This window comes from Telmatherina bonti (assembly GCF_933228915.1).
Source record: "Telmatherina bonti genome assembly, chromosome: 20".
In the NCBI taxonomy this organism is placed as follows: Eukaryota; Metazoa; Chordata; class Actinopteri; order Atheriniformes; family Telmatherinidae; genus Telmatherina; species Telmatherina bonti.
The window spans coordinates 8,180,001-8,204,087 of NC_136618.1; the positions used below are offsets into that span (position 1 = coordinate 8,180,001).

At 40.7% G+C, this 24,087-nt stretch overlaps 2 protein-coding genes across 4 annotated transcripts in view; both read right to left on the bottom strand.

The window, feature by feature from the left end:
* Positions 1 to 2,427, bottom strand: part of LOC306770580 (uncharacterized protein) — a 9,302-nt gene extending 6,875 nt beyond the window's left edge. The window contains exons 1-3 of the mRNA XM_079259456.1: positions 2,295 to 2,427; positions 465 to 842; positions 75 to 206 (exon numbers count right to left, since the gene is read on the bottom strand). Of these exons, the coding sequence (XP_079115582.1) occupies positions 75 to 206; positions 465 to 617 (285 nt within the window). The 5' untranslated portion in view covers positions 618 to 842; positions 2,295 to 2,427. The remainder of the gene's footprint in view (positions 1 to 74; positions 207 to 464; positions 843 to 2,294) is intronic.
* A 1,430-nt stretch (positions 2,428 to 3,857) lies between these two features.
* LOC306771143 (protein NLRC3-like) overlaps positions 3,858 to 24,087 on the bottom strand; it is a 35,576-nt gene continuing 15,346 nt past the window's right edge. For 2 of the 3 annotated variants that reach the window (XM_079260225.1, XM_079260224.1), the window contains exons 2-12: positions 22,952 to 23,058; positions 21,828 to 21,947; positions 19,832 to 19,954; positions 17,539 to 17,658; positions 17,042 to 17,274; positions 13,262 to 15,095; positions 11,684 to 11,857; positions 8,770 to 8,940; positions 7,083 to 7,253; positions 5,991 to 6,164; positions 3,858 to 5,613 (exon numbers count right to left, since the gene is read on the bottom strand). In XM_079260225.1, coding sequence (XP_079116351.1) covers positions 5,601 to 5,613; positions 5,991 to 6,164; positions 7,083 to 7,253; positions 8,770 to 8,940; positions 11,684 to 11,857; positions 13,262 to 15,095; positions 17,042 to 17,274; positions 17,539 to 17,658; positions 19,832 to 19,954; positions 21,828 to 21,947; positions 22,952 to 23,010 — 3,192 coding nt within the window. In that variant the 5' untranslated portion in view covers positions 23,011 to 23,058 and the 3' untranslated portion in view covers positions 3,858 to 5,600. The remainder of the gene's footprint in view (positions 5,614 to 5,990; positions 6,165 to 7,082; positions 7,254 to 8,769; positions 8,941 to 11,683; positions 11,858 to 13,261; positions 15,096 to 17,041; positions 17,275 to 17,538; positions 17,659 to 19,831; positions 19,955 to 21,827; positions 21,948 to 22,951; positions 23,059 to 24,087) is intronic. The other variant, XM_079260223.1, reaches the window with a different exon arrangement.

Below are 24,087 nucleotides of genomic sequence, written 5' to 3' on the forward strand. Positions count from 1 at the left end.
AGCTTTATAAGACAGAGACAGAAAATTCAACTTGATGAAGACCAAAACCACAGATGAGAAGAGGGTGTGATCACCTGATTTCCCCAGAGGTTGAGCACCACCAGGTTGGAAAGCAGAGCCAGCTGAGGAGGAAGAACCTTCAGACTGTTGAGAGACAGATTCAGCTTCTCCAGCTCCAGCAGCTCCCACAGTTCCTGTGGGACCTCCTGCAGGAAAAACACGAGCAAGGCAGCAAATGTGAGGTTAGTGGATGAAGATGTTTCACCTGAACTACTTCTGAGGTGTTACTGAAGCAAAAAAACAGATCTTAAACTTTCCCAAATCTAAACGTGACAGTGATTTTATCATTATGTAAAAACTGTTGTCAGAGAAGAGAAAGGAGAGCGACCGAAGCCTTCAGGCTGGGAGTGTTTGGTGTGTGTTTCCGTCTGAACCATCGCCTCCTGCAGGAGAAGCTGTTGTACCTTCAGTCCACGACGAGCCAGGCTCAGGACGTTGTAGCCGAACTGTCTGACAGTAAACCGTCTGATCCTGTCCGCCGATGTCAGACTGTCCTCCCTCCCCAGACTCCTCCTCTTCTCTTCTTTCACCTCCTCCCTACACACTGTTCCTCCCATCCTTCCCTCCACCTTCCTCTTCAAACCACCTTGAGTTAGACTGAAGATGTTTCAGAAGAGTCTTCTTCTCCAGATGCTTTTCTACTGACACTCTTCTGGACCCAGATGTGCTGTCTTTTCCTGTGCAGATGCTATTTTTCTCTTCTACCATCCAGATGCTGATGTCCTCCTGCTGTCCAGCTGTGTCTCTACGTGAGGACCAGGACTCTGCATTAGACTGATCTCCTGCAGGTTGAAACAAAGACATGGAATCAGCATAAAATGAAGAATGAAGCTGATCTGACATCCACAATGAGCAGCTTTGGTCTCCATCAGCTCTTAATCTGAAACATGGCTGACAGGGTTTGGTGCCAATGAGGAAAAGTGATGTTGCGTAGATGAATCTCTGTGTTGGTGTCAGTGATGGGTTATATGTAGAGCCACCAGTTATTTACTGGTCATATTTCAGCGTTTCACCAAACAAACTTTAACCCTTGGATGCTGTATGTATCATATTTGATACAAACCTGTTACATTACTGTGTACAAATCCTGTTGTATGCAATCAGATACTTGTTTTCTGCCCCCGGTGGACACTTTTTGCACTGCAATAATATTGACAATTCCTACAGTGACATATGGAAAATACATATAAAATAGTTTTCTGATTATTTTGTTGAATATATTTAGTAAAAGGTCCATATTAAGATTTTCTCACCTTGTTTTGTTCAGGTTTTAAAGGGTTAAAGCAAAGCTACATAAGTCTAGGACCCATTTTGATGGTACACTGATGTTCTTCATGTATGTTTCTCGAGATGTTGTTGCTCTGCAGCATCTTAAGGCATCTAAACCACACATATCATAAACCCCAGCGCATCATATTAAGACTTTTTTCACCATAAGGTACAGTGTCACAGTTAGTTATGTCAAACTGGCTGTTCTGAATGTGCACTTTGGCTGAACCAGTAAAGAAGCATCAGTCTGAGTTTTAAGCGTGGAAAGAGCTCAGAGAAGAGACAGGATGCTACTTGGATACTAAATCAATCATCATTAGAGCCCCGCATGAATAAAACCTGCCAAATTCAGTAACAGTGGTTTAAAGGTGTGACTTAAATCTAAAGAGATCTTTTTAAAGTGAGTTGTGTTTAAAATGTGTCCACTTCAGCATCTACTGCGTGGTTCTGTGCAGTTATTTCTGTAGAAACTCATAAAATCATTTATCTGCACATAAATCTGTAGATTAAGCTTGATGTTTACATGAGACTGGGTCTCTTATCTTGTTTCCTAAATGACTCAACTCCTCTTCATCAGCAGAAATGAGATGTGTTGCTGTCATCATATCAAAAATAAGCCAATATTTTTAATAAAATGGTAAAATGCCAGTTTTAACATTTGACATGCTGTTTATGTTCCACTGAGAATAAGAAATGTTGATGTGATTTACATTTTCAATAACATCTCATCTTTTTTTTAAACTGGTGTTGTGAAACTCTGTCAAACAGTTTTTTCCTCATCATTTACACCTAAAAATGCCTGGTTGGTGGTGTTTTCTGTATTTATGAACATGTCCAGGTGTTCTCTTTCTGCAGGGTCAGTAGAACTGCAGTTGCTCTGATTAACAACCAGCCGAGTCACCGTGAAACTGTAGAAGCAGTAGAACTAGAACCAAAATCCAGCAAACATCTGAAACTGTTCCTACCTCATCAAACGGCTGCCGCGTCTTCACAGAGCTGCAGATCAGCAAAATGATTGATGATCAGTTCACAGAGAGATTGACTGCTGGTTCTCCCAGAGAGAATGATCTAGTTGTGAGTGTGTGAGGGAAAGGACATAAACACACACACACAGCTGCTGCTGTCAGTCAGCTGGTTGCTTGGAGTTGCACTTCACTACTTGGCACTATAACCATTCCCATCTGACTACGAAGGATGTTTGGTTTCATCTTCTCACAACAGAGAAATAACAGATTTGCTAAAAATCATCTTTTAAAAAAAAACATCCATCCAGTTTTATACATCTTTATCCCTTTCAGGATAGAAGCTGGAGCCCAACACAGTGAGAAGCAAGGCTCTCCTGGACTGGTTACCAGTCCATCGCAGGCCCAGAAATATTTAGCTTCATCCTTTTCTGTTCATCATTACCTTTAGCAGATAAAAGACAGAATATTGTTTTAAAGTTTTTTAATCCTCAGGATTCTGAGGACTCAGACCAGTTACTGTCCATAACTGGATTAAGTCGCCACATAAAAACTCATACTTTCACGTAAAGTTGTAGAAATAAACATGATGTTCTTCCTGCAGATCCACCCGACTAGAAACCTTCACAAACACATCAAACTGTCTGTCACATGTTTAAGTTGTTTGTCAGGATGTTTTTCTGTACACCTCCATGTTTTACTTATAAATATACAGTTATATTTATAAGACCTTCCCTGCTTCTGTACAACAATAACTAGTTTTGCTTATTAAAATAAAATAAATCTTCATAAATCAATGTAACAGCAATTTAAAAATACAAAACTGAATGACAATAAGAAATCAAGGCAAATGTAGGTAATCTATTACTATGTTTGTCATCATCATCTTCCTCAGGCTGACAGTCACACTTCTGTCGCCGAGATGGACCTTCAGCAGACTCTTCAGGACCACCAGGAGTCTACGCCCCCATCCTTACATTTGGTGGTCAACTTTAGTTCCAACAGTCATTATTAAAGTAGACTTATATTAATATGTTCCTCAGTCTTTACTTCGTTCTTTATTTATCAGAGTCTTGGTACTTATTTTGTGTTAACTGAAAGCAGCAACAGTGTTAATCGAGTCCTCTGATGAGGACGGCTGCAGCTCACACTAATGTCCACTAGATGACAGCAACATACAGACAGAACAACCTGTGTGTGCTGCAATCAGGCTGCACAGGTGTCAAACTCCAGTCCTAGAGGGCCCGTATCTGACAGGATTTTGTTGTCTCCATGCTCCAACACACCTGAGCAAAATTCATAAATAGGTTGACAAGAAGCTGCTGGGTCCATTTGATTTGAATCAGCTGTGTTGGTAGAGGAAAAAGACAAAAAACCTGCCGGATACGGGCCTTCGAGGACTGGAGTCTGACGCTCTTTCGAGGAATGTTGACTCAGCATGTGCACTCAGAGCTGATGGTGCATCTTTCAGTTCTCACCATTTGCATGAATAAACAGAAAAATGTTAAACAGTGCGTTGATCATCACAGACCTGGAAAGAAATCTTACTCTGAGACACACTACAGTTCAGAAATACTTTAATGTCAGCGACTAAAAATTAAACCATGAAACTGCTGTAGCAATGAAAAGTAAATATTTAAATTGGGAAAAGTGGAGAAACAGTCGAGACTTGGACACATTTTGAAGGAACAAAGTGATGAGACATTTAATTAGTAGCAGCATTTGTAAGAAAAGGATCAAAGACACCGATCAATGAAGATGTTTGTTCAAATACACAAGTATTTACAAGTTTTACACAATTAAAAAAATATTTCATTTTTTGCATTTGGAATCAGATAAAGTATTTAGAGCTTTTAGTGAAAAATGAATTAAAGGGTTAAAACTTTAAAAGATTCTAATATTATTTTACATTGGAACATGATCAGATGGAAATAGTCTGGTGGGATGTTGGTAATATAACACTAGATAATACAATGTCATTTCCAAAGTAACAACCTGGTTATATCCTTGTAACAGATGAATAATGGTAACAGACTGAAGTCAAAGTTACAGAGTAATAACAGGTCTGGAACTTACAGCGATTAGAGGAAAACCACTTTAAAGGTAACATGGAAAAACTCTACAGTAGAATAAATACAGTAATATTTATGCGATATTATGGTAGCTGAATATAAATAAAATGTATATTTAAAAAAAAAAGTGATTTTGTGGCAGAAATGTCATGATAAACTAATAAGTTTGTGTGTAATACACAGGAATGATGGCTGCTTAGTGGAGACGTGTCATTTTTTCTATTTATCAGAGATTGAATTTGCCATATTTACACTTTATCTAAGAGACCCAGCACAGATCTCCCTCACTCACTCCCTTCCTTCCATCCATCCATCCATCCATCGCTTATCAGGGGTTAGATTGCGGGACAACCATCCAAGCAGGGAAGCCCTGACCTGCCTTTTCTTGGCTACTTGTCCCAGCTCATGTGGAGGCCCAGAGTTGTTCCCAGGCCAGCCAACAGATACAGCCCCCGCCAGTGTTTTCTGTGGCTTCCATGAAGGTTTAGCTCAGGTGTTTTAGGTCTTCATTTTATTTAAGATGGGATGCCACCCAGGTCTCATTCATTCATTTATTTTTATATTATTTAATCCAGTTTGGGGTCTCAGGGGGTTGGAGTCTATCCCAGCAACTAGCAGGCGAAAGGCAGGGTACACCTTGGACATGTAGCCAGTCCATCGTAGGCCCGCCAGGCAGGCCTCCGTAGTGACCAATTGGGTGTCATTTTAATTCTTTTTATTGAGACTTTGCTCAACGCAATGTGATGCTTCATAAAATATGCAAGAGATAAAACACTAAACCGCCCTGACAGCAAAAAAATTAAACCTAACACAAACTATCAGGAAAGATAAATAATACATTACAAATCCAATCCCTAAAACAAAAGCCTTCACCTCTTCATAAAAGACTAATGAACTGGGCTGTTTAAGTTCGCCTCCTAGAAGGAAAAACCTCCTGGTACAGCCAGAGTGGGTCAACACAGGCGAGCTCAAGGAAAGAAAAAGTAATGAATAAACCTACAAATGGCAGAAAGCCACATGTCTTTCCTGCCACTTTTACATGCATCTCTTATCTATTGTTTATTATGTTAAACAAGGAGCTCGTTTCATTGTTCTGGTTTTAAACATATAGGAGGATGCAGCAGGAAGCCCCAGACTGAAGTGACACATTTATGATATCATCTTTCTCAACACAAGCTCCTGCAGGTTTAGACGGAACTGAGAAGTAAAGTTTTCTCCCGAGGAATCTCAGTATTAATTACATCTTCCATCTGTGGAGAGAAAGAAATACAAATCACATAAATTATGGTCAAGTTTAGTCAGACTGATGACAGAGCAGAGAAAAGATTAAGATCATCAGGTGTTCAGTGTTAAAATGAGACAACGGTCTGAGTCAGATCTGATGGAATAATGCTTTGATTTCAGATCAACACTAACAATAAATTCACATAAATTCAAACAGTAATCACAGACAGCTCCATCTGATTGGCTGACACTTGTGTCTGTTTTTCTCTGATACTGAAGTCCAACATCATCCTGCTCCCACAGCTTCACTGATGGAAGCAGCAGCGGAGAAGCTCCAGCTTTACATCTTTGCTCTGATACCAGCTGAGTCTAGTAAAATCCAGACCTCCCAGTCTCTACTGACCTCAGAGTCTCCAGTTTGTTCTGTGGACTCTTCACAAGCTCAAGCAGCTGCTTCATATCCGATTCCTGCAGGTTGTTGCCTCTCAGGTCCAGATTAGTCAGATGGAATGGGTTGGACTTCAGCGCTGAGACCAGAGAATCACAGCTGATCCCTGACAACCGGCAGCCCTGCAATCTGAATAAAGGATAGAAGTTGTAAAAATGGAGCCAACATGACAGTTTAAAACAAACAGAACTCAAAGAAAAACATTAAAGCTGAGGTAGGTCATGTTGCTCAGAGAATTTACTGAGGGCATAAACATGCTGCAGCCCAGCAGCATTCATTTAGGATTGTTGTCTTCTGTAGAGAGAGGTAAAGCTTCCTGCTTTTGAATCTGATGATTAATTTATTTTGGACTGAGACCGATGGTTGACATGGACACTGTCAGCGTGGTGTGATGACCCATTGCATGAGCAGTGTAGTGATGAGACAATGCGTGATTAGTTTGACCGGGTTCTTCTTCAGGAATGCAGGTATTGTGTTTTGCAGGATGTGTTGCTGATGCCCGTAATCCATTTGCATATCTTGCTTTGGACTGTGAGCCTGCTGTGTTCCCAGGTTTTGCTTGCAGCTGAACACAGACAAGGCTTGCTATAATGTCTTTGCCCTGACAACATTAAACTGGGACCAAACTGGGATCAGACCTATTGTAAACAATGCAGCTTTACTGAGTCTATTTATTAGAAAAGAGCAGCTGAAGTTAATTTAGAAACATATATTTACTGAACCTGCAAGTATTGAATGAGTTTTTATTCATGCTGCTGTCCATTTTGCAGATATGTGGTCATTGGACATGCCACCTCAGTGATGGTGCTGCTTTGTTCTCTTCCTGCATGCAGTGGCCCACTGATGTGTTGCTGGGTTTGGTCGCTATGCTGAGTTGGAACCACATTACACCACCAAGAAGTCAACTTTACAAGCTGCATGTATGTTTAAATTACAGACAGCAATGTAAACACTTTGCTGATGTGCTGCATGGACTTTCTCTGTTTGTGCCATGGCTACTATGCAGCAATGACAAGCTCAATAAACAACTAAGACATGGTGTCTGACCTCAGAGTCTTGAGTTTGCAGTGTGAACTCTCCAGAAACCCACAAAGTTCTTTCACTGCAGTCGTCATGTCATTCCAGCTCAGGTCCAGTTCTGTGAGATGAGATGGGGTGGACTTCAGGGCTGTGACCAGAGAACAGCAGCTGGCGTCTGACAAACTGCAGCACTCCAATCTGAAAAGGAAAAAACACTGTGAGCTGAAGCCAGCAGGATGCAGGTGAAGCAGTCAGACAGAACTAGAGAAAAAGAGACAATATGCTGCTGCTTACACAGACAGAGTGACAAAAGCTCTGAAACTCTGCAACTCCATCACAAGCTGCATCCATACAAGCTGCAGCTAAGTTATCTAAATGTAAAAAAAAACAACTGTCTGCATTAATTCATATCTGGGTTAGTTCCCCATTCATAAAGCTGTAGAAATGTTAACTTGTGAATTGTTCAGTCTGATAATGGAATAAAACTGCTTGAAAGATTTGACACAAGTGGAAGTTGCTGTGACGTGTGACATTTCAGTCAGAACAAACATTACAGGGACTTCTGAGAGTGTAAAAACAAACAAAAGGTGGACTGATCGATTAGTTTAGCTAAAGAACAGATGCTGATGTCAAACTGATTGACATAAGAGGACTTAGAAGATAATTTTCAGGTGACCTCCTCCATCTCCATGAGGAATATTTCAAGTTTCAGGTTTTTATTTTCATATGTAAACTTTTGTGTATGATTTGCGCAGCAGGACATCATGTGACGGGATGCTGAATCATCAGTGACAGTAAGAGAGGAGGTTGAAGAGACTTCTTGCATTGCCGCCTTCACATTACAATTTCTTTTGATTGTTTATTCCAGTAAGCTGTTCTGAAAACAGCTAATAGAACCAACAGATGCATTATGTCAGCTGCGTGTGCATCACTCAGTCAAAATCACAACAGAGACACAAAATACACTCATTTCTACGTTCTTTAGCCCAGTTTCATAAAACTGCAGAATTTTAAGGCTTAAACTCTTTGCATATAAAAAAATACAGAAATGTCAAGATGCATTATTTTAACAGATTAATAAAGCCATGTGTATGTTTCGTTCTTGTTTGTAAATACATACATGCGGTATCATAAAAGTATCCACATGTAGGAGTATATGATTCAATAATTGTATGCATATTAAATGGAGTTTACTCTACAACTAAACATAAGTTATAATGAAAGCAACAGTAAATAAAAAGCTAATAAAACTGACAGACTATTCAGTCAGAATTTGCCACCCTTTCAGCAGACGTCCTGCAGCTCAGATAAAAGACAAAAGTTTACAACAGAAAGCTACAAATAAAAGAACAAATATACAAAGAGAATAAATCATCTTATTATTTATAACCATGATATGTTTTTAGTGTAATATGTCATTAGAAATTAAAACAAAATATCTGCTGCTGTGATAAAACCATGTTTTCAACATTTCCATCAGCGTTGAGGGAGAGTTGCTTTATTTAATTTAAACACGTGTTTTACGTCATTAATGTTTCAGCTATAAATATTCAACAATGCCTGAAATCTGCTTCCGTTTGTGATTGTTTCTATGCAACATATGCAAATCTAGTTTTTGATTTAACCATTTAATAAACTAAGCATCTGAAGAATAACACTCTTTACCATTGAGACTTACGTTTACAATTTCAGTTAACAACTAAAAGGTGCTTGCCTCAGAGTCTTCAGTCGGCAGAGTGGACTCTTCAGAAAGCCACACAGTTCCTGCACCGCAGTGTTCATATTGCTCCAGCCCAGGTCCAGCTGTGTGAGATGGGAGAGGTTGGAACTCAGAGCTGTGACCAGGAAATCACAGTTGGTCTCTGACAACCTGCAGTCCCACAATCTGAATAAAGAAAATAATGTGTGAAATGAAGCCAACAAGATGGAGGTTAAAAAAAAACATAACCAGAAAAGCTCATTAGTATTTATTCCAACTTGCTGCTGCTGCAATAAAAACAGTGATTTCAGCTCCTCAAGAGGCCACATCCATACAAAGTGATGTTGTTCAGACAAATTATTCAAGTTTCAGAGAAAAGAAATGGGGAAGAAATTTAAAATAAACAGAAATGTAGAAAAAAATGTTTTATTGACTTGACTTTTATTGACTGGTTGTAGAATCTGCATGCAGGACTGGCAAGATGGCCTTCTTTGTAGGGGGTAGGTATTTATTAATGACAAATACTCTCTTCTGTATTAGGCTTCCAGACAATCCTGTTGTCAATATTACATAAAAATAAAAATGACCATGTTGACTTTGGATGAGACATTCTCGCACTTACTGTGGTCTGTGGGCAATGGGTGGGGTCGTCAATGACCTGACTAATATTTACTTTCTTGTAAATTTGCGTCAAGTGTGGTACTGTTAGAACAATTATACGGCTAATACTTTGATTTTAAAAGGTTCAGAACAACAAGGTGTCAGAAACCAATTGCAGCTGCTCAGCAGGAGTGTGAAGTCCAGTGTGCAGAGAGAAATGTGCAACATGGTTAAATATCAAGGTGAAAAACCGACCTGCAGCTAAAGCTGCAGCTTAGCACCTGGTTGATGAAGGAACAAGGTGAATATTATTGTTTTGTTATTTAAACGTAATTTTGTTCTATGTTACAGAGTTTAACATTTACTGCCAAGTGTGATGTTTAAAGTTGTTACCCACTAGAGGGTGCACACGCACTTTGATAAATCATGCTTAGGTGGATAAAATGAGGTAAAAATGATGTGTTGAATTACACAGCTGTTAAATAAAGGTTGAGTACCATCAATGTGACAAGCCATTGTGTTAGACGGTTGTGCTACAGAGAGAAAAGTTTTTTTCTTTTAAGATGCATTGTAGAAATATTAACAACACAATGCTAAGAAACACAAAAGGAAAAATTGCAAAAGTGCAGCAAGCAAGTCTGAAGTCCGACCAGCATTCTTGCATTAAACGCGAGTGTGTAGAAATACTTCCCCTTCCATAAGAGGCTTTGTTTACTCGGATAGTTTGGTAAATTTGCACAAACTGCACACTGCTAACACAAAATGGAAGCAGTCATGAGGAATTTAATTTAATTTAATTTAATTTAGTCCTATTTGTCACTTCACAACAATGTTATCTCAGGACACTTTACAGTCACATCAATTCAAGCCAGTTTATAGTAAATAGCCTTGCAAAGGGAAACCAATAGATTGTATCAAATCTGGACTTTGATTCAGTCCCCCACCCTGACAGTTCACATGTATTCCACTGTAGCTGTTAGGGGTGGGAAAATCGAATTGAAAAATCAAAAATCAGGATTTTTTTGCTTCACAATTTTAAAATCGATTTTTTGTGAAAAAATAGATTTTTTTTAAACAAATAAAAATAATCCATTATAAAATTTTTGTCATTTTTTATTGATCTTTTTACTTGTCTTCTTGGGAATGGTAGCAGCAAAATGATGGTCTGGCTATTGTGTGGTTTTTCCTCATTGAAATCAAGAAAAATGACGAGCAAAAAGATAAGTTTTATACATTTATTTTGTTTTTAATCCACAAAAATCCGCAATATTGAAGAATTGTGAGAATTGCAATTTAAATCGAATCGGCGCCCAAAAAAAATCAGAATTGAACCAAATCGGGACAAAAGCGTATCGTCACAGCCCTTGTAGCTTTAAAGACAATAAAGGATTAATGAGGATGTGGTATTAAAGGTGAGCCCAGGTACTTTTGTTAATGACTGATTGTACTGACCAGTCACATAGAAGAGAAAATAGATTGAGAATTTATTCTTTACTCATTTTTTAAAATATCACTGCAACTTTCTGACCTTTAACTCTGTGTTTTTAATTTGTTTTGATATTAGACATTTCATATGTACATCCCTGCAATTGTTGTTTTCCTGCATGATCCCAAAGATAAAATACCACATGTAAAAACTGTTTCTGAAATGGTGCTACATCACTTTACAGTCATGTTTCATCTGATGCACCACATCATATATCAGCAACTAGCCACAAATCAGACTGTGGAAACAAACCATGCCTCATTCGTCAAAAAACACAAAACACAACGGAATGTTATTGGAGAAAGACGGGAAAAAAGCACTACTAATTCCACTTATCATCCACAGATCAACCAGCTTACAGTGATCAGGAGTCTTCAACAAAGAGTTAATTAAAAACATAAAATCCAAGTTGAAACACTAAATAAAATTATTCAAAAGAAATATTTTCACAGTAAAAGACCTGTCATTAAATAAACTAATTTTAAGAGGAGAAAGGTTGGAGTTAGAAGTGGATGAGGAGATGTTGGGAGAAAGTGCAGCATAGGTGCATTTAAGGTTGCTTTTGTGAGGCTTCTTGTAAAGACATAACGGCCAATATGTTATTTATAATAGTTATAATAGGAAAATAACACATTGAAAACTTTGAGGTTGGATAAAAATCTGCATGGATGGGTGGCACTTTAATCAACTGCTTGATATCTTTATTTTTAATCTCGAAACTAGAACAAATCCTCTGCAGTGATAAAATGGTCAGAAAAGACAAACTTGTAACATTCAGATAGAGCAGTGAATGATTATTAAATACAAATGGAAAGGCTGAAGCAGCTGCTCCACTGAACTGACCTGAGAGTCTCCAGTTGACAGTTTGGACTCCGTAGTCCATCACACAGCTTCTTAACTCCTGAGTCTTCCAGCAGGTTGTGACTCAGGTCCAACTCCATCAGATGGGAGGGGCTGGACTTCAGAGCTGAAGCAATAACTTCACAGTCCCACTCTGAGCGTGGACAACCAACATGTCTGTAATCACACAGGATATAAAATCCATTCTAAGAAAGAAGGTACTGAATTACAAACTGATTTTGTATAGTGAGAAAAACATCATGTGACTGGTTATGAAAATCTGTTTTTCTGCATTTCTTCTCATCATATAACAGCGTTTCTCAGTTCAGATCCTCAGCTGCCACTGCTTTCTACAGTTTAGAGGAAACCCTACTTTTAACATGCCTGAATGAAACAAATGGCTTGTTAACTAACAGTCTTGCAAGGAACTTGATGAGGAATTTCACTAATCTAAATCAGGTGTGTTGGAGCAGGAAAACATCTAAAACATGAAGTGTGGTGGGTCTGAGGACCTGGACTGAGAAAGGCTATTATAGAAGAACTGGGTGTTATAATTGGTGAGATGTGGGAGGACATCTGAGATAATGTAAGAAAATTAACGGTTTGTAACAGGATAGGGGGGGATGCAACTTCAGATAATGCAGACAACACACAACTCCGAATACAGAGAGGATGTCTCGGTCCTAAACGTAAGAGCAGCAGACCTTTTATGAAGAAGTGTGGAACCTCTTAGTGTCATGCTCTGAATGTATAAGACTGAGCTCTGTAGTGTTGTCAAATCCTGAAGGATTCATGTTGTTGCGACTTCCACAGTAGCTTCTGAGGCAATGGTTGGGTTCGGTCTACTTGTTTGACATGCTGTTGGTTCTCCAAATGACGCACATAGGTCACATATTTCGTAGGCTCATTTATTGATGAAGTGGATTAAGTTTACTGCCTGATGTACCGGGTTAGATGTAATTTGCACAGTATAGTACATAACCTTTTGTGAGGTAGAATACACACGAACTAGGGCGGTCAACAAAAATTACAGCTGCCCCGGTCTCTTCTCCAGCAAAACCTGCGAGACTGGCTGACAACGCCGTTTAACTATTCAGACTTACGCCGATCCACATCCATGTGACCCCAACTGCCCATCACCATGAAAACAATGAAACACCAACAATCCACCCAGTGATAATTCTCCCTCTAAACTATATTTCTGGCTCCTACACGTGTTCACCTATTTAACTTCCAACCTACATCAGTTATCAGCTGTGGTTTAACAGCAATCTTCACTGAACTTTCGTGTTAAAAACTGGAAGTTGAAGCCCAGGAGCTGCCAGCTGTCCTTTTATTAATCAGAGAAGCATTAAAAAAACCAGGAAAACAACTAAAACTAAGCAGGAAAGAAGAGAAAAAAGATCTTGTAAAATAATTTAGAATAATTCTTTCATTTAATTCCCTTTATATTCCAGTTTTTCCTCATTCATTTTCTTATTGACACATTTATTTATTTAACTGACTGACCATTTCAGAATATCTGACAAAGTACTGACAAAGAGTGAAAACTCCAGGTTTACACTGAACACAGTAACTCACCGAAACTTCCTGCAGTTCCTCACAGCTGGGATCAGCCTTCGTCGTCCCTCGTCTGTTGTGTTGTACTTCATCAGGTCCAACTCATCCAGAACCTCCTCGGACATCTGCAGCATGTAGGCCAGAGCTGAGCAGTGCATCTCAGAGAGTTTCTTCTCTGATCTGTTCTCTGACTTCAGGAACTTTTGGATCTCCTGATAAACTAAGATATCGTTCATCTCCATCAGACAGTGGAAGATGTTGATGCTTCTATCGGGAGACATTTGATCGGTGTTGATCTCCTTCAGGTTTTCGGAGACTCTCTTTATAGTTTCTAGGCTGTTCTCTGTCTGACCCAGCAGGCCTGCTAGAAGTCTCTGGTTGGACTGCAGAGAGAGGCCATGAAGGAAGCGAGTAAACAGATCCAGGTGGCCATTTTTACTCTCACAGGATTTTGTTATAACTTTCTTCAGGAAGAACTCCAGAGATAAGCTGTTCATAAACTCATCGTCAAAACCTTTCTCTGTGAGGGAAGAATTACTGTGGTTTTCTCTCAGGAAGTCCTCCAGCACCTCTGTCTTCTTGTTGATGTAACAGTGCATCATGTAGACTGCAGCCAGAAACTCCTGAACACTCAGATGAACGAAGCAGTAAACTGCTTTCTGGAAGATCACACACTCTCTTCTGAAGATCTCAGTACAAACTCCTGAGAACACCGAGGCCTCTGTGACATCAAGACCACACTGCTCCAGGTCTTCTTGGTAGAACATGATGTTTCCTTTCTCCAGATGTTCAAACGCCAGCCTCCCCAGCTTCAGAAGAACTTCCCTGTCAGCCTCCGTCAGCTCCTGTGGACTCGTCTCATGTCCCTCATGGTACTTGTTCTTCTTCCTTTTTGTCTGGACCATCAGGAAGTGTGAGAACATGTCCGTCATGGTCTTGGGCAGCTCACCTCTCTGCTCTGTGGTCAACATGTCCTCCAGAACTGTAGCAGTGATCCAGCAGAAGACTGGGATTCCACACATGATGTGGAGGCTCCTGGATGTCTTCATGTGGGAGATGATTCTGCTGGACATCTCTTCATCACTGAATCTCCTCCTGAAGTACTCCTCCTTCTGGACATCAGTGAAGCCTCGTACCTCTGTTACCCTGTCAACACATGTAGGAGGGATCTGATTGGCTGCTGCAGGTCTGGAAGTGATCCAGATGAGAGCCGAGGGCAGCAGATTCCCCTTGATGAGGTTTGTCAGCAGCACGTTGACTGAAGACTTCTGTGTGACATCAGAAACAAGCTCAGTGTTGTTGAAGTCCAGTGAAAGTCTGCTTTCATCCAGACCATCAAAGATGAAGAGAAGTTTCCAGACAGCCAGCTGCTCTGCTGGGATCTTCTGGAATGTTGGATGGAAAACATGGAGCAGCTGGAGAAGACTGTACTGATCCTCTCTGATCAAGTTCAGCTCCCTGAATGAAAGCAGAACCACCACACTGACATCTTGGTTCTCCAAGCCCTCTGCCCAGTCCAGAGTGAACTTCTGCACTGAGAAGGTTTTTCCAACGCCAGCGACGCCGCTGGTCAGAACCACTCTGATTGGTCCATGTTGGTCAGGTAAGGCTTTAAAGATGTCCTGGCATCTGATTGGAGTGTCATGGAGGGTGTTGATCTTGGAAGCTGTCTCCAGCTGCATCACCTCATGTTGGGTATTAACCTCTTCACTCTGTCCCTCTGTGATGAAGAGCTCAGTGTAGATCCTGTTGAGGAGGGTTCTACTTCCTGTTTCATCAGTTCCTTCAGTCACATGTTCACATCTCCTCCTCAGACTGATCTTATGTTCATCTAAAACCTCATGCAGACCAACACCTGCTGGAAAAAAGAACAGAGACCAAAAAAAAAAAGAAATCAGACAATATTATTTAGAATTAGTCTGCTTTTTTTCCCTCAGTTGGAGGATGTTTTCTGTCTTTTCTACTTGAAAATTGGGGATCTTAGTTTGGTTGCAAGCAAGCCCTGGTGCAGTTCACTTCTCGTGTGAAAGCAATTGGACCATCCAGTGAACCAGAAAGGAAGGAACCGAGGACACTTGTGTAAACCGCATTAGATTTGAACCCAGAACAGAAGACAAACAGAAACACGAGTACTGCATCAATCTGTGTTGCTTTATCGTTTATTTGCTGTGAACAAGCTGTTTTCAATTCAGGCCAATCAATGCACTGGATTTTTTCTGCTTTGTTCTTGGTCAGCATTGGTTTTGGGAACATTGCTGTTGTAACTGCAGGATGTTGGTCGGATGGTTTGGTCAGTTCATTTTGAAAGCAAACCAAGCCAAAAGGAAGGTGGACACATAGGGTTCTGTACATGGACACAGAGCTCAGTCTGTGTGCAACACTTAAGCCTGTTCCATCCTCCACGAGAAGCGAGAACTTTTTTCTTGTTCTCGAGGCTCCGAGAAGAAAATGACGTCATTTTGTTCTCGCGGACGTGTTTGAGGACAGTTCTTGACACACTGGGCTGGCAGAACTTTTTTCTTGCGGGGCTGCGAGAAGTATCGTGTGATTGGTCGGAAATTGGAGGTGGGCGTGGTTAACACAGAGAAAGCATGAAGCGGAGTTGCTGCTTCCGTGTGTTTGCTGTTGACGGCAAAACGGATTGTTTTGATAAAACAGCTGATCGAGGTGGTGAGAAAGTACGAACATTTTTACATGTGGCAATAAAACACTCGGACCCAGCTGCGTGCACGACCTGCCCTGCCGCGTGCATGACCCGCCCTGCCGCGGACGAAGCTGCTCATTAAATATGAAACTAGAAACTCGGAGAGCGGAAACCACCACCAAGCACAATGTTTAAGAATCCTTTTAAAACATTCCTGGATCCAAACAGTGATCCTGATCACCACCAGAATTTAATCAGTTCTTCATTTTTACATTTGCAACCACTCTTGAAATATTTATAAAATCCCTCCGTAACCTTTTAAGTTATCTTAAGCAAAAAGACGCCGGGGAAAAACAACCTCCTCGGCGGAGGTAACAACCGGGTTCATTGCACATAAAGCAGACGTTGCCCCCCGCAGTGATCCCTCCCCGCTGCAGACGTGCTTCTCGTGTAGTATGTATGGACCTGCCGAACAAGACGTTTTTTCTTGTTCTTGCAGCCTCGAGAACTAGAACTCAGTTCTTGTTTCTTGTGGAGTATTCAACAGGCTTTAAACAGGACCTGGTCTGCAGTCATGGAGACACAAAGAAAAAAGAATATTTTAGATGCAAATTATAACATTTTTATAAAATGAATAAAAGCTTACAAACTTGGAGAATGTGCTGCAAAAATATGATCCATCACACACACAAAAAAAATCAGCATTTAATGAGATCCTCAACAGGTGGTGGACATGGATAGACTCACCCAGCTGAAAATTAAGTGCTTTATCCAATAGGAGAACTTAAGGGTTCACAAACATTCCCTCCATCCTACCAACAAAACTCATGTGCCATACTCTACATTTACAAGCTATTCACCAGCATCTCTACTCCACCATATGTTCAGTTTAGCATCAGCCTAACCCCGGGGATCCACTGCGCCTGGAAGCGTTGTAGAAGCGCTGCAGAGCGGGTGTGGCGAGCTTTCCACGGTGTCATTTATGAAGCGAAACCGTCTTGCCCCTTACGGCTTGGTGCCGGTGCCACCGGTAATGAGGAAATGTTGATGTTTCAGAGTAAAATGCATCCAAAGTGGGCATGTAGTCTTTTACTGCCAGAATCCAATGGAACCAAATTAGGCACATATCAAACAAGATCTGAATAAAAATATCTGACCTGCCACAGTTCTGCTCTGATCAGCTGTTTGCAGTCCAGTCCTGCTTCTGTGTCTTTTCCCACACTGGGGACAGGAGGACCCTCCTGGTGAAGCAGACTGGTCCCAGTATGAACTGATGCAGCCTCCACAGAACCAGTGTCCACAGCTGGTAGAGATTGGATCCTTCAGAACATTGCTACACAAAGGACAGCAGGACAGCTGTTCCTCCTCACAAACACCCCTCCTCTTCCTCCTGTAAAGATAATCCTTCATCACCAAAATGATTTTCTGACTGTTGCCGTAAATACCAGAATGTGACAACACCCCAGAGTCCAAGAGGACAGCGAAAAGGTTTCTTGCATTTCTTTCTCCTCTTTATTTTACCATATAAAATATTAAGAACAGAGTCTTATTTACAGTGTTGTCATTGCAACTTACAGAAAACACTTGTTTGGCATTAACTTCTGTTATCATTAGACCAGGAAACATCCTGAAATGTCTGTTTCACTTCTCTTACCGGGAGTCTCCAGGTCCAGGTCCGTTACTGAAATCTGGAGGGTTTGGCATGGACCAGTCACTCTTCAGAGACACACAGTCCACTTCTGGAGCCACTCTTCCATTCTTCTTCTTCTGACCTCTGCAAACACAAACATGTTGCCATTAATTTCACATCAATCAGTGAGAAATTGTCTGATGAAAACCAGTGAAGAAGCTCTGAACACACAAACTGCTGCAGAGAATCAGAAGGTTTAAAAAAAATATTACTTCATACTTTACTTTATATGTAATGAATTATCTTATTTGTTTGCACTTTAAAAAAATATTTCTATTGAACCAGAATTAGAAAATAATGTAATGATTTTTATAAAATTTTTATTTATTATTACTTTAGTCAATTTCAGCTTATTTTACAGGCATCTGTTTTTTTTCTCCTTCTTTAATGAAAAGGTATGAATAAATATGAGCACAGTCGTACAATAGAAGGAGCAGGGTGAGGGTGGAGAAAGTGGTCCAGAGGCCAGCAGCAGGGGTGAACATGAATGGTCTTCACAGCAGGAGAAATTATAACTAAAGTCCTGCCTTACAATGTCTCTGTTATAACTGACTGAGAAGGAAAAGCATCAAAAGGATTTTTAGATTAAATTCTACAACAATTTCACTTTTACTACTGTACGTATAGTCAATTCATTTTTAATTTATCTATGGATAGCCCCCACTCAAACATCAACAGAAATTGTTATTTACTTTGATCATATTACTGTTTATGCTTGAGTGTAAAACAAAATTTAGAGCTCATGATATTATTGTGGAGTATAGTTGTTTTTAGGACAGCCTGTAGTCTTCAATTCCCTTCGTTCAAAAAGGAAATACTTACACAGACGTAGTTTATCTGTCATTTCAAAGACAATATTTGTTTATTATTCATTTGTTTGCATATATAATTGACTGCTGTATCAGGCAGCAGGCATTACTCATTCTTTTTAACTGATTAATTTTACAGATCTGTGCTGTCATCATTGGTGATAAAATAAATGACAGAATAGCAAAATATTTTTGTTGACATGTTTATTGTTGGGTAACTCCATTTGTCACTTTTTCCATTATATTAAATGATGTGGCTAATTGTCACTTCCATGTCATTGTGGTGCTGATATATTTAAACAGGAATGGTATTTTACCAAACTTTTAGTTTTTAGTCTTGTCATTTGGCACATAATAATCTGACTACTCTCCCTGTAGACGCTCCAGGGTCATTCTATGTCAACTCAAGCAGTTTAGCAGCTTTAGATTTTGACTTTAGAGTTTGATAGTTTGTCATTTTAAAGAAGTAAAGTTGGTTCCCTGGTGCTGTGCTGTTTGTAGTGATGTAGTTCTTTAGATGCGAAGGATAGATGCAATTGAAGTCTCTTTTCAAAAGTCATCTTTTTACGTTGACTTTTAACTCCAGAGAGCAGGACCACAAGGTCTTTTCCGTCTTTTTCTTTTATTTTACCAGGACAGCACTTTGTTTACCTCGTGGTATGTGAAAGTGTTCTACGAATAAGGTTTTGATTGATTGATTTAATGCGAAAGGATGATAAATTATTCTATAGATCGAAGCAATTTACCTCCCTCACTTCTAAAATGATGGCTACGCCCTTGAACAAATGTTTACGGTATCGTCCTGTTCTGCAAACTGCTCCCTGTTGCGTATGTTGACACTGCAATCTTGACTAAAATGACCTGACCCTCTTATGGTGGTATGTAAAAATGGTCAAACAGGAAAAAAGGTTAAAAAAAAAAATGGCCTGAACACAATGATGACGGTGCTGTAAAAAAAAAACAAAGTACAGCAGCTTTAACTGTGGTCCTTTTCTTACCAGAATGAAGTGATGTTAAAGGCTGAATTCCAGTAGGAAGTCAGAAAGTGTCCTGATAACTGCTTGCTGTTCTGACAGGCTGTTCTGTACCTCTACCTCATTAAAGGTTTTTAGTAGTCTTGAGGTGGTATCAATGGAGCAAACGTGGGTCTCCATCTTACAAGTCTCCAGGCAAGAGGTGATGACTTAGCTGTTCCTCCTTATCAAAGGTTTGTTGCATAACATCACTACTATAGGTGCATTTCCTGGAACAGCTTGTGGCTGAACTCTGCTTTCAGTGTTGTTATGTTATCAGTGTAGTGAGGTTAGTAGCTGCATTATCACACTACCTTTCAGTCTACGTTCTACGTTTCCTGGTTTGCATATAAAAGCTGAGTTTAAAGACCAGCAGGTCTGGAGACTACCATGAGACCAGCAAACATCCTGAAATGTCTGTTTCACTTCTCTTACCGGGAGTCTCCAGGTCCAGGTCCGTTACTGAAATCTGGAGGGTTTGGCATGGACCAGTCACTCTTCAGAGACGCACAGTCCACTTCTGGAGCCACTCTTCCATTCTTCTTCTTCTTCTGACATCTGCAAAATCACAAAAATATTGGTATAAATTTCAGTGAGAAATTGTCTGATGAAAACCACTGGAAAAGCTCTGAACACACAAACTGCTGCAGAGAATCATTAAGAAAACAAAAGTACAGCAGCTGTAACTGCTGTCGTTTTTGTACCAGAATCAAGAGATGTTAGGTGTGTTCAGACCAAGCGTTTTGAGCGTTTTTGACGCTGAACGTTCGACGCTGGTCACTAAACAGTCACTTTTGTGTCTAACGCCCAAAACGCTCCTGACACGTTCGCTGCTTGTCTGGAGCGAGCGGCAAACGCGGCGGAACAGAGAAGAGAGTTTGAATGATGGCAGATGCAGTAGAGAGATGGCATGGTTTTATTTAATAAATAAAGCTAGAGAACGTTGTCGTAGGGCAGTGAGAGTCACTGTTAATGCAACAACTCAGCAGAGAGCCCCCCCACCAAAAAAGCGTTCCCACGCTACGTATCCCACTACGTTGCCAAATCAGTAACATTCAGCTTTTTAGCAAGGAATGGTTATCCTAAATATTGTTCAGAGTAATGGCATTCTTATGCAACAGTATATGGTGAAAATACAATAATGCCTCTAGAATGTGAGTGTTTCTTTTTCAAGAAATATTCGGCGCTACCGACGGAGCAGCTCTTTGACAGAGTTCGGTGCAGCTGAAATCCGCCAAAACTGGCAACTCTGACAGGGTCAGTTTGGGCCGTTAGGACATACAGCAGAGTTTTAGCAAGCAGCCTGCAGCTCTTGTTTGGTTGAGGATCATTATGACTTGTTTAGATGCATTTTCAGAAAGCCAGCGGCTGCTTCACGAGCCGCAAGGCAAGAGTCAGAGAGCCGCATGCGATGAGGAACACTGTTGTACGGCGTCTCAGACCCGTGTCTGGGTCATTCATTCATACATTTTCCTAACCGCCTAATCAAATTCAGGATCAAGGGGAAGCAGGAGCCTATCCCAGCAGTCTTTGGGCGAAAGGCAGGGTACACCCCGGACAGCTCGCCAGTCCATCGCAGCCCATGTCTGAGTTCACCAGATAAATCGTAGGCATACTCCAGGAGCTGCGAGCTGATCGCTCTGATTGGTTGACGGCCAGCGCCAAGCGACTCAAGTTCAGATTTTCCATCTCTGGCTTTTGACGCGCGTTACGCGCGGAACGCACATCAAGCTTAAAAAACTTTTCACGTGTTCGCCGCGGAACGCCGACGGGGAGAACGGCGACGCTCAAAACGTGACGTGAGAAAGCTCGACGCCTCCTTGCCACGCCTTTACATAGACTTTACACGTAAACCTGCTGCTCTTGATGGTCAAAACGCGTGTGGTCTGAACACACCGTTACAGCCTGAATTCAAGCAGGAAGTCAGAAAGTGTCCTTGTAGCTTGTTGTGCTGACATGCAACCACCGCAGCCGCTAAAACCGTGTCTACAGATGTGATGGTGGCTTTGTGACTTCAGAAAACAAAAACATGTATATGAGCAATCATTGATCTCCATCTTACAAGTCTCCAGGCAACAGGTGATGACTTAGCTGTTCTTCCTTATCCAGGTTTTGTTGCATAACGTCACTACTATATGTGCATTTTCTGGAGCAGCTTGAACTCTGCTTTCAGTGTTATGTTATCAATGTAGTGAGGTTAGTAGCTGCATTATCACACTACGTTCTGATAAGTTTTTTTAAAACTAGATTACGTACAATCCTCTCATCTGTTGTCATGGCGATAGAAATGGTTGCCATATATCATACATATTGACCTGTCAACAGGACTTTTTCCCGGTTTGCATATAAAAGCTGAGTTTAAAGACCAGCAGGTCTGGAGACTACCATGAGACCAGCAAACATCCTGAAATGTCTGTTTCACTTCTCTTACCGGGAGTCTCCAGGTCCAGGTCCGTTACTGAAATCTGGAGGGTTTGGCATGGACCAGTCACTCTTCAGAGACGCACAGTCCACTTCTGGAGCCACTCTTCCATTCTTCTTCTTCTGACATCTGCAAACACAAACATGTTGCCATTAATTTCACATCAATCAGTGAGAAACTGTCTGATGAAAACCAGTGAAGAAGCTCTGAACACACAAACTGCTGCAGAGAATCAGAAACTTTCATGTTTGGATCAGTCCTCTTAGATCACATTCCAGCTTTTCTAGCTGACTCACATCAGAGGACACGTTTCCTCTGCAGGAACTTTCCACACAGACCAGGAACTCTGGAGGGTTCTGCTTCCCTCTGACTTTATGTCTCTGGCACTGATGTGGCCTAACGACTGGACCTGGTTCTTTATTAGATTCAAGTTTTGTAAATGAAGAGTGGAACCAGTGACGAGAAGAAATCAGAAAATCTGAAACCTTTAGAGAAAAGAGCTCACAAATGATGTCATCAGGAGCTGCATGACATCATTCATTCAGCTTCAACGTCTCCAGGATACGTTGTGGTTATCTGCTTTAAATAAGCCTAATTATAGAGATGTCACAGTATTTCACTGTAACTCTGTCACCAACCAGGTGTTCTGACACAGCATATCCAGGCTGATGTAAAAAGGGTGGAGCTGACAGCGGAGAACCAATCAGAATGGTTTATTTCTCTAACACAGCTGCTGCAGCTGATGTAGGACGGAAAGGAGAGAAATATAAAGAATCTCATGGATTTCTGCTCCTCATCATTAAATCTGAAGTGATCTGCTGGTTGCAGAGAGGTTCATTTAATGAATGCCGGGGTTTTACTGGGAGAAACTCTCAGTCTGGATCTGTCAGATGAAACTGTGTATGTTTAAATACAAAGAGAAAAATCTGTTTGTTGTCTCCTTCAGAAAACTAAAACTGCTTTTAGAACCTGGAAAACTTCATATCCAGAGTCTGCTTGATCTGGTTGGTGAGTTACTTCAGATAAAAAAACAGTAATAACTTAAACATCTTGAACCTGCTGCGTACTATGGGTCGCTGTTTGGGGTTCCCAGTACTGGGTTACTATGGCAACAGATGCAGCAGTTCACTTACTTTGTGCTTGATGGATCTGGTCCAGTCCTGAAGTCTGAAGATCTGCATGAATCCGCCATCAGAGCCAAACATCTGGATCCTGCAGACTCTGCTCCGTCCTCGTCTTCCTGAGAGGTAAAGCAGAAACACTCAGAACTAAAGAATGAAAACAAACATGTCTGTTAAGGTCTGAGACCCAAACAGAAACCAGTTTCTGGCCTCTTGCTGTTCTTTCTGGTTCTTCTGGGCTTCCTGTCAGGAAAGAGGTCATTTGTCTCCTCAGAGCGTCAGATTGAGTTTGTGATGACAGAGAAACATCTGGAAGAGCTGAGCAGATGTTGGAGTTTGTATTTCAGCCGAGTGAAGTCCTGCAACATGACGGAAGTCATAGTTCATTCTGTCTGCAAGTCAAAGGAAAGGGACTGCATTTCCCTTTAATGATTTCAGATTTTTATCTGTCTGAACGTTTTCTGAAATCCCACACTGCTCTCCTTCTGTTAAACACACACACACAACTTCAGGATGAGGTTAACATGCGGATCTGGAAGCTGATTAAAAACAAGCAGCTCCTTCATCTCCTTTGGGAATCGGTTTCATCTTTTATTTGCAGCTCACGTTTGAAATTTGGACATTTTCATGGTTTAAAGAAAATTTCTTGCGGTGCGTAACAACACTGCAGTGCGATACCACTGATATTCTCTCTGATCCCATACCAAATAAACCCTTCAACCTCTTCCAGGCGATACTGAACCAATACTTGTTCCAAGAACTGAACGACTTCGGTAAATCATTGTCAAACACTTTATAGGAATTGAACGTCACATTTTCAGAAAATACTTTGTGACTCAAACTTAAAGTACCAGTATGTGTAAATAAATGTATAAATTCCAAATAAAATAGCATGTTTTCCAACATCTACATGTAAAGATAAAAGTTAGTCATCAGCTTAAATAAATGAGAACAACTGATAGTTTATTATACTGTCCATCTATCCAATCAGTTACATGCTTTTTATTCTTTTCTAGACGCACAACAGCTGTTTTATTGAATATTTAATGACACCCAGACTCTGCAGCGACTACATCTAGGCCTGTTGAACTGATATGACGGGATCAGGGTCACTTATCAGGCCAAGCTGAACTCACACAGCTGTTTAC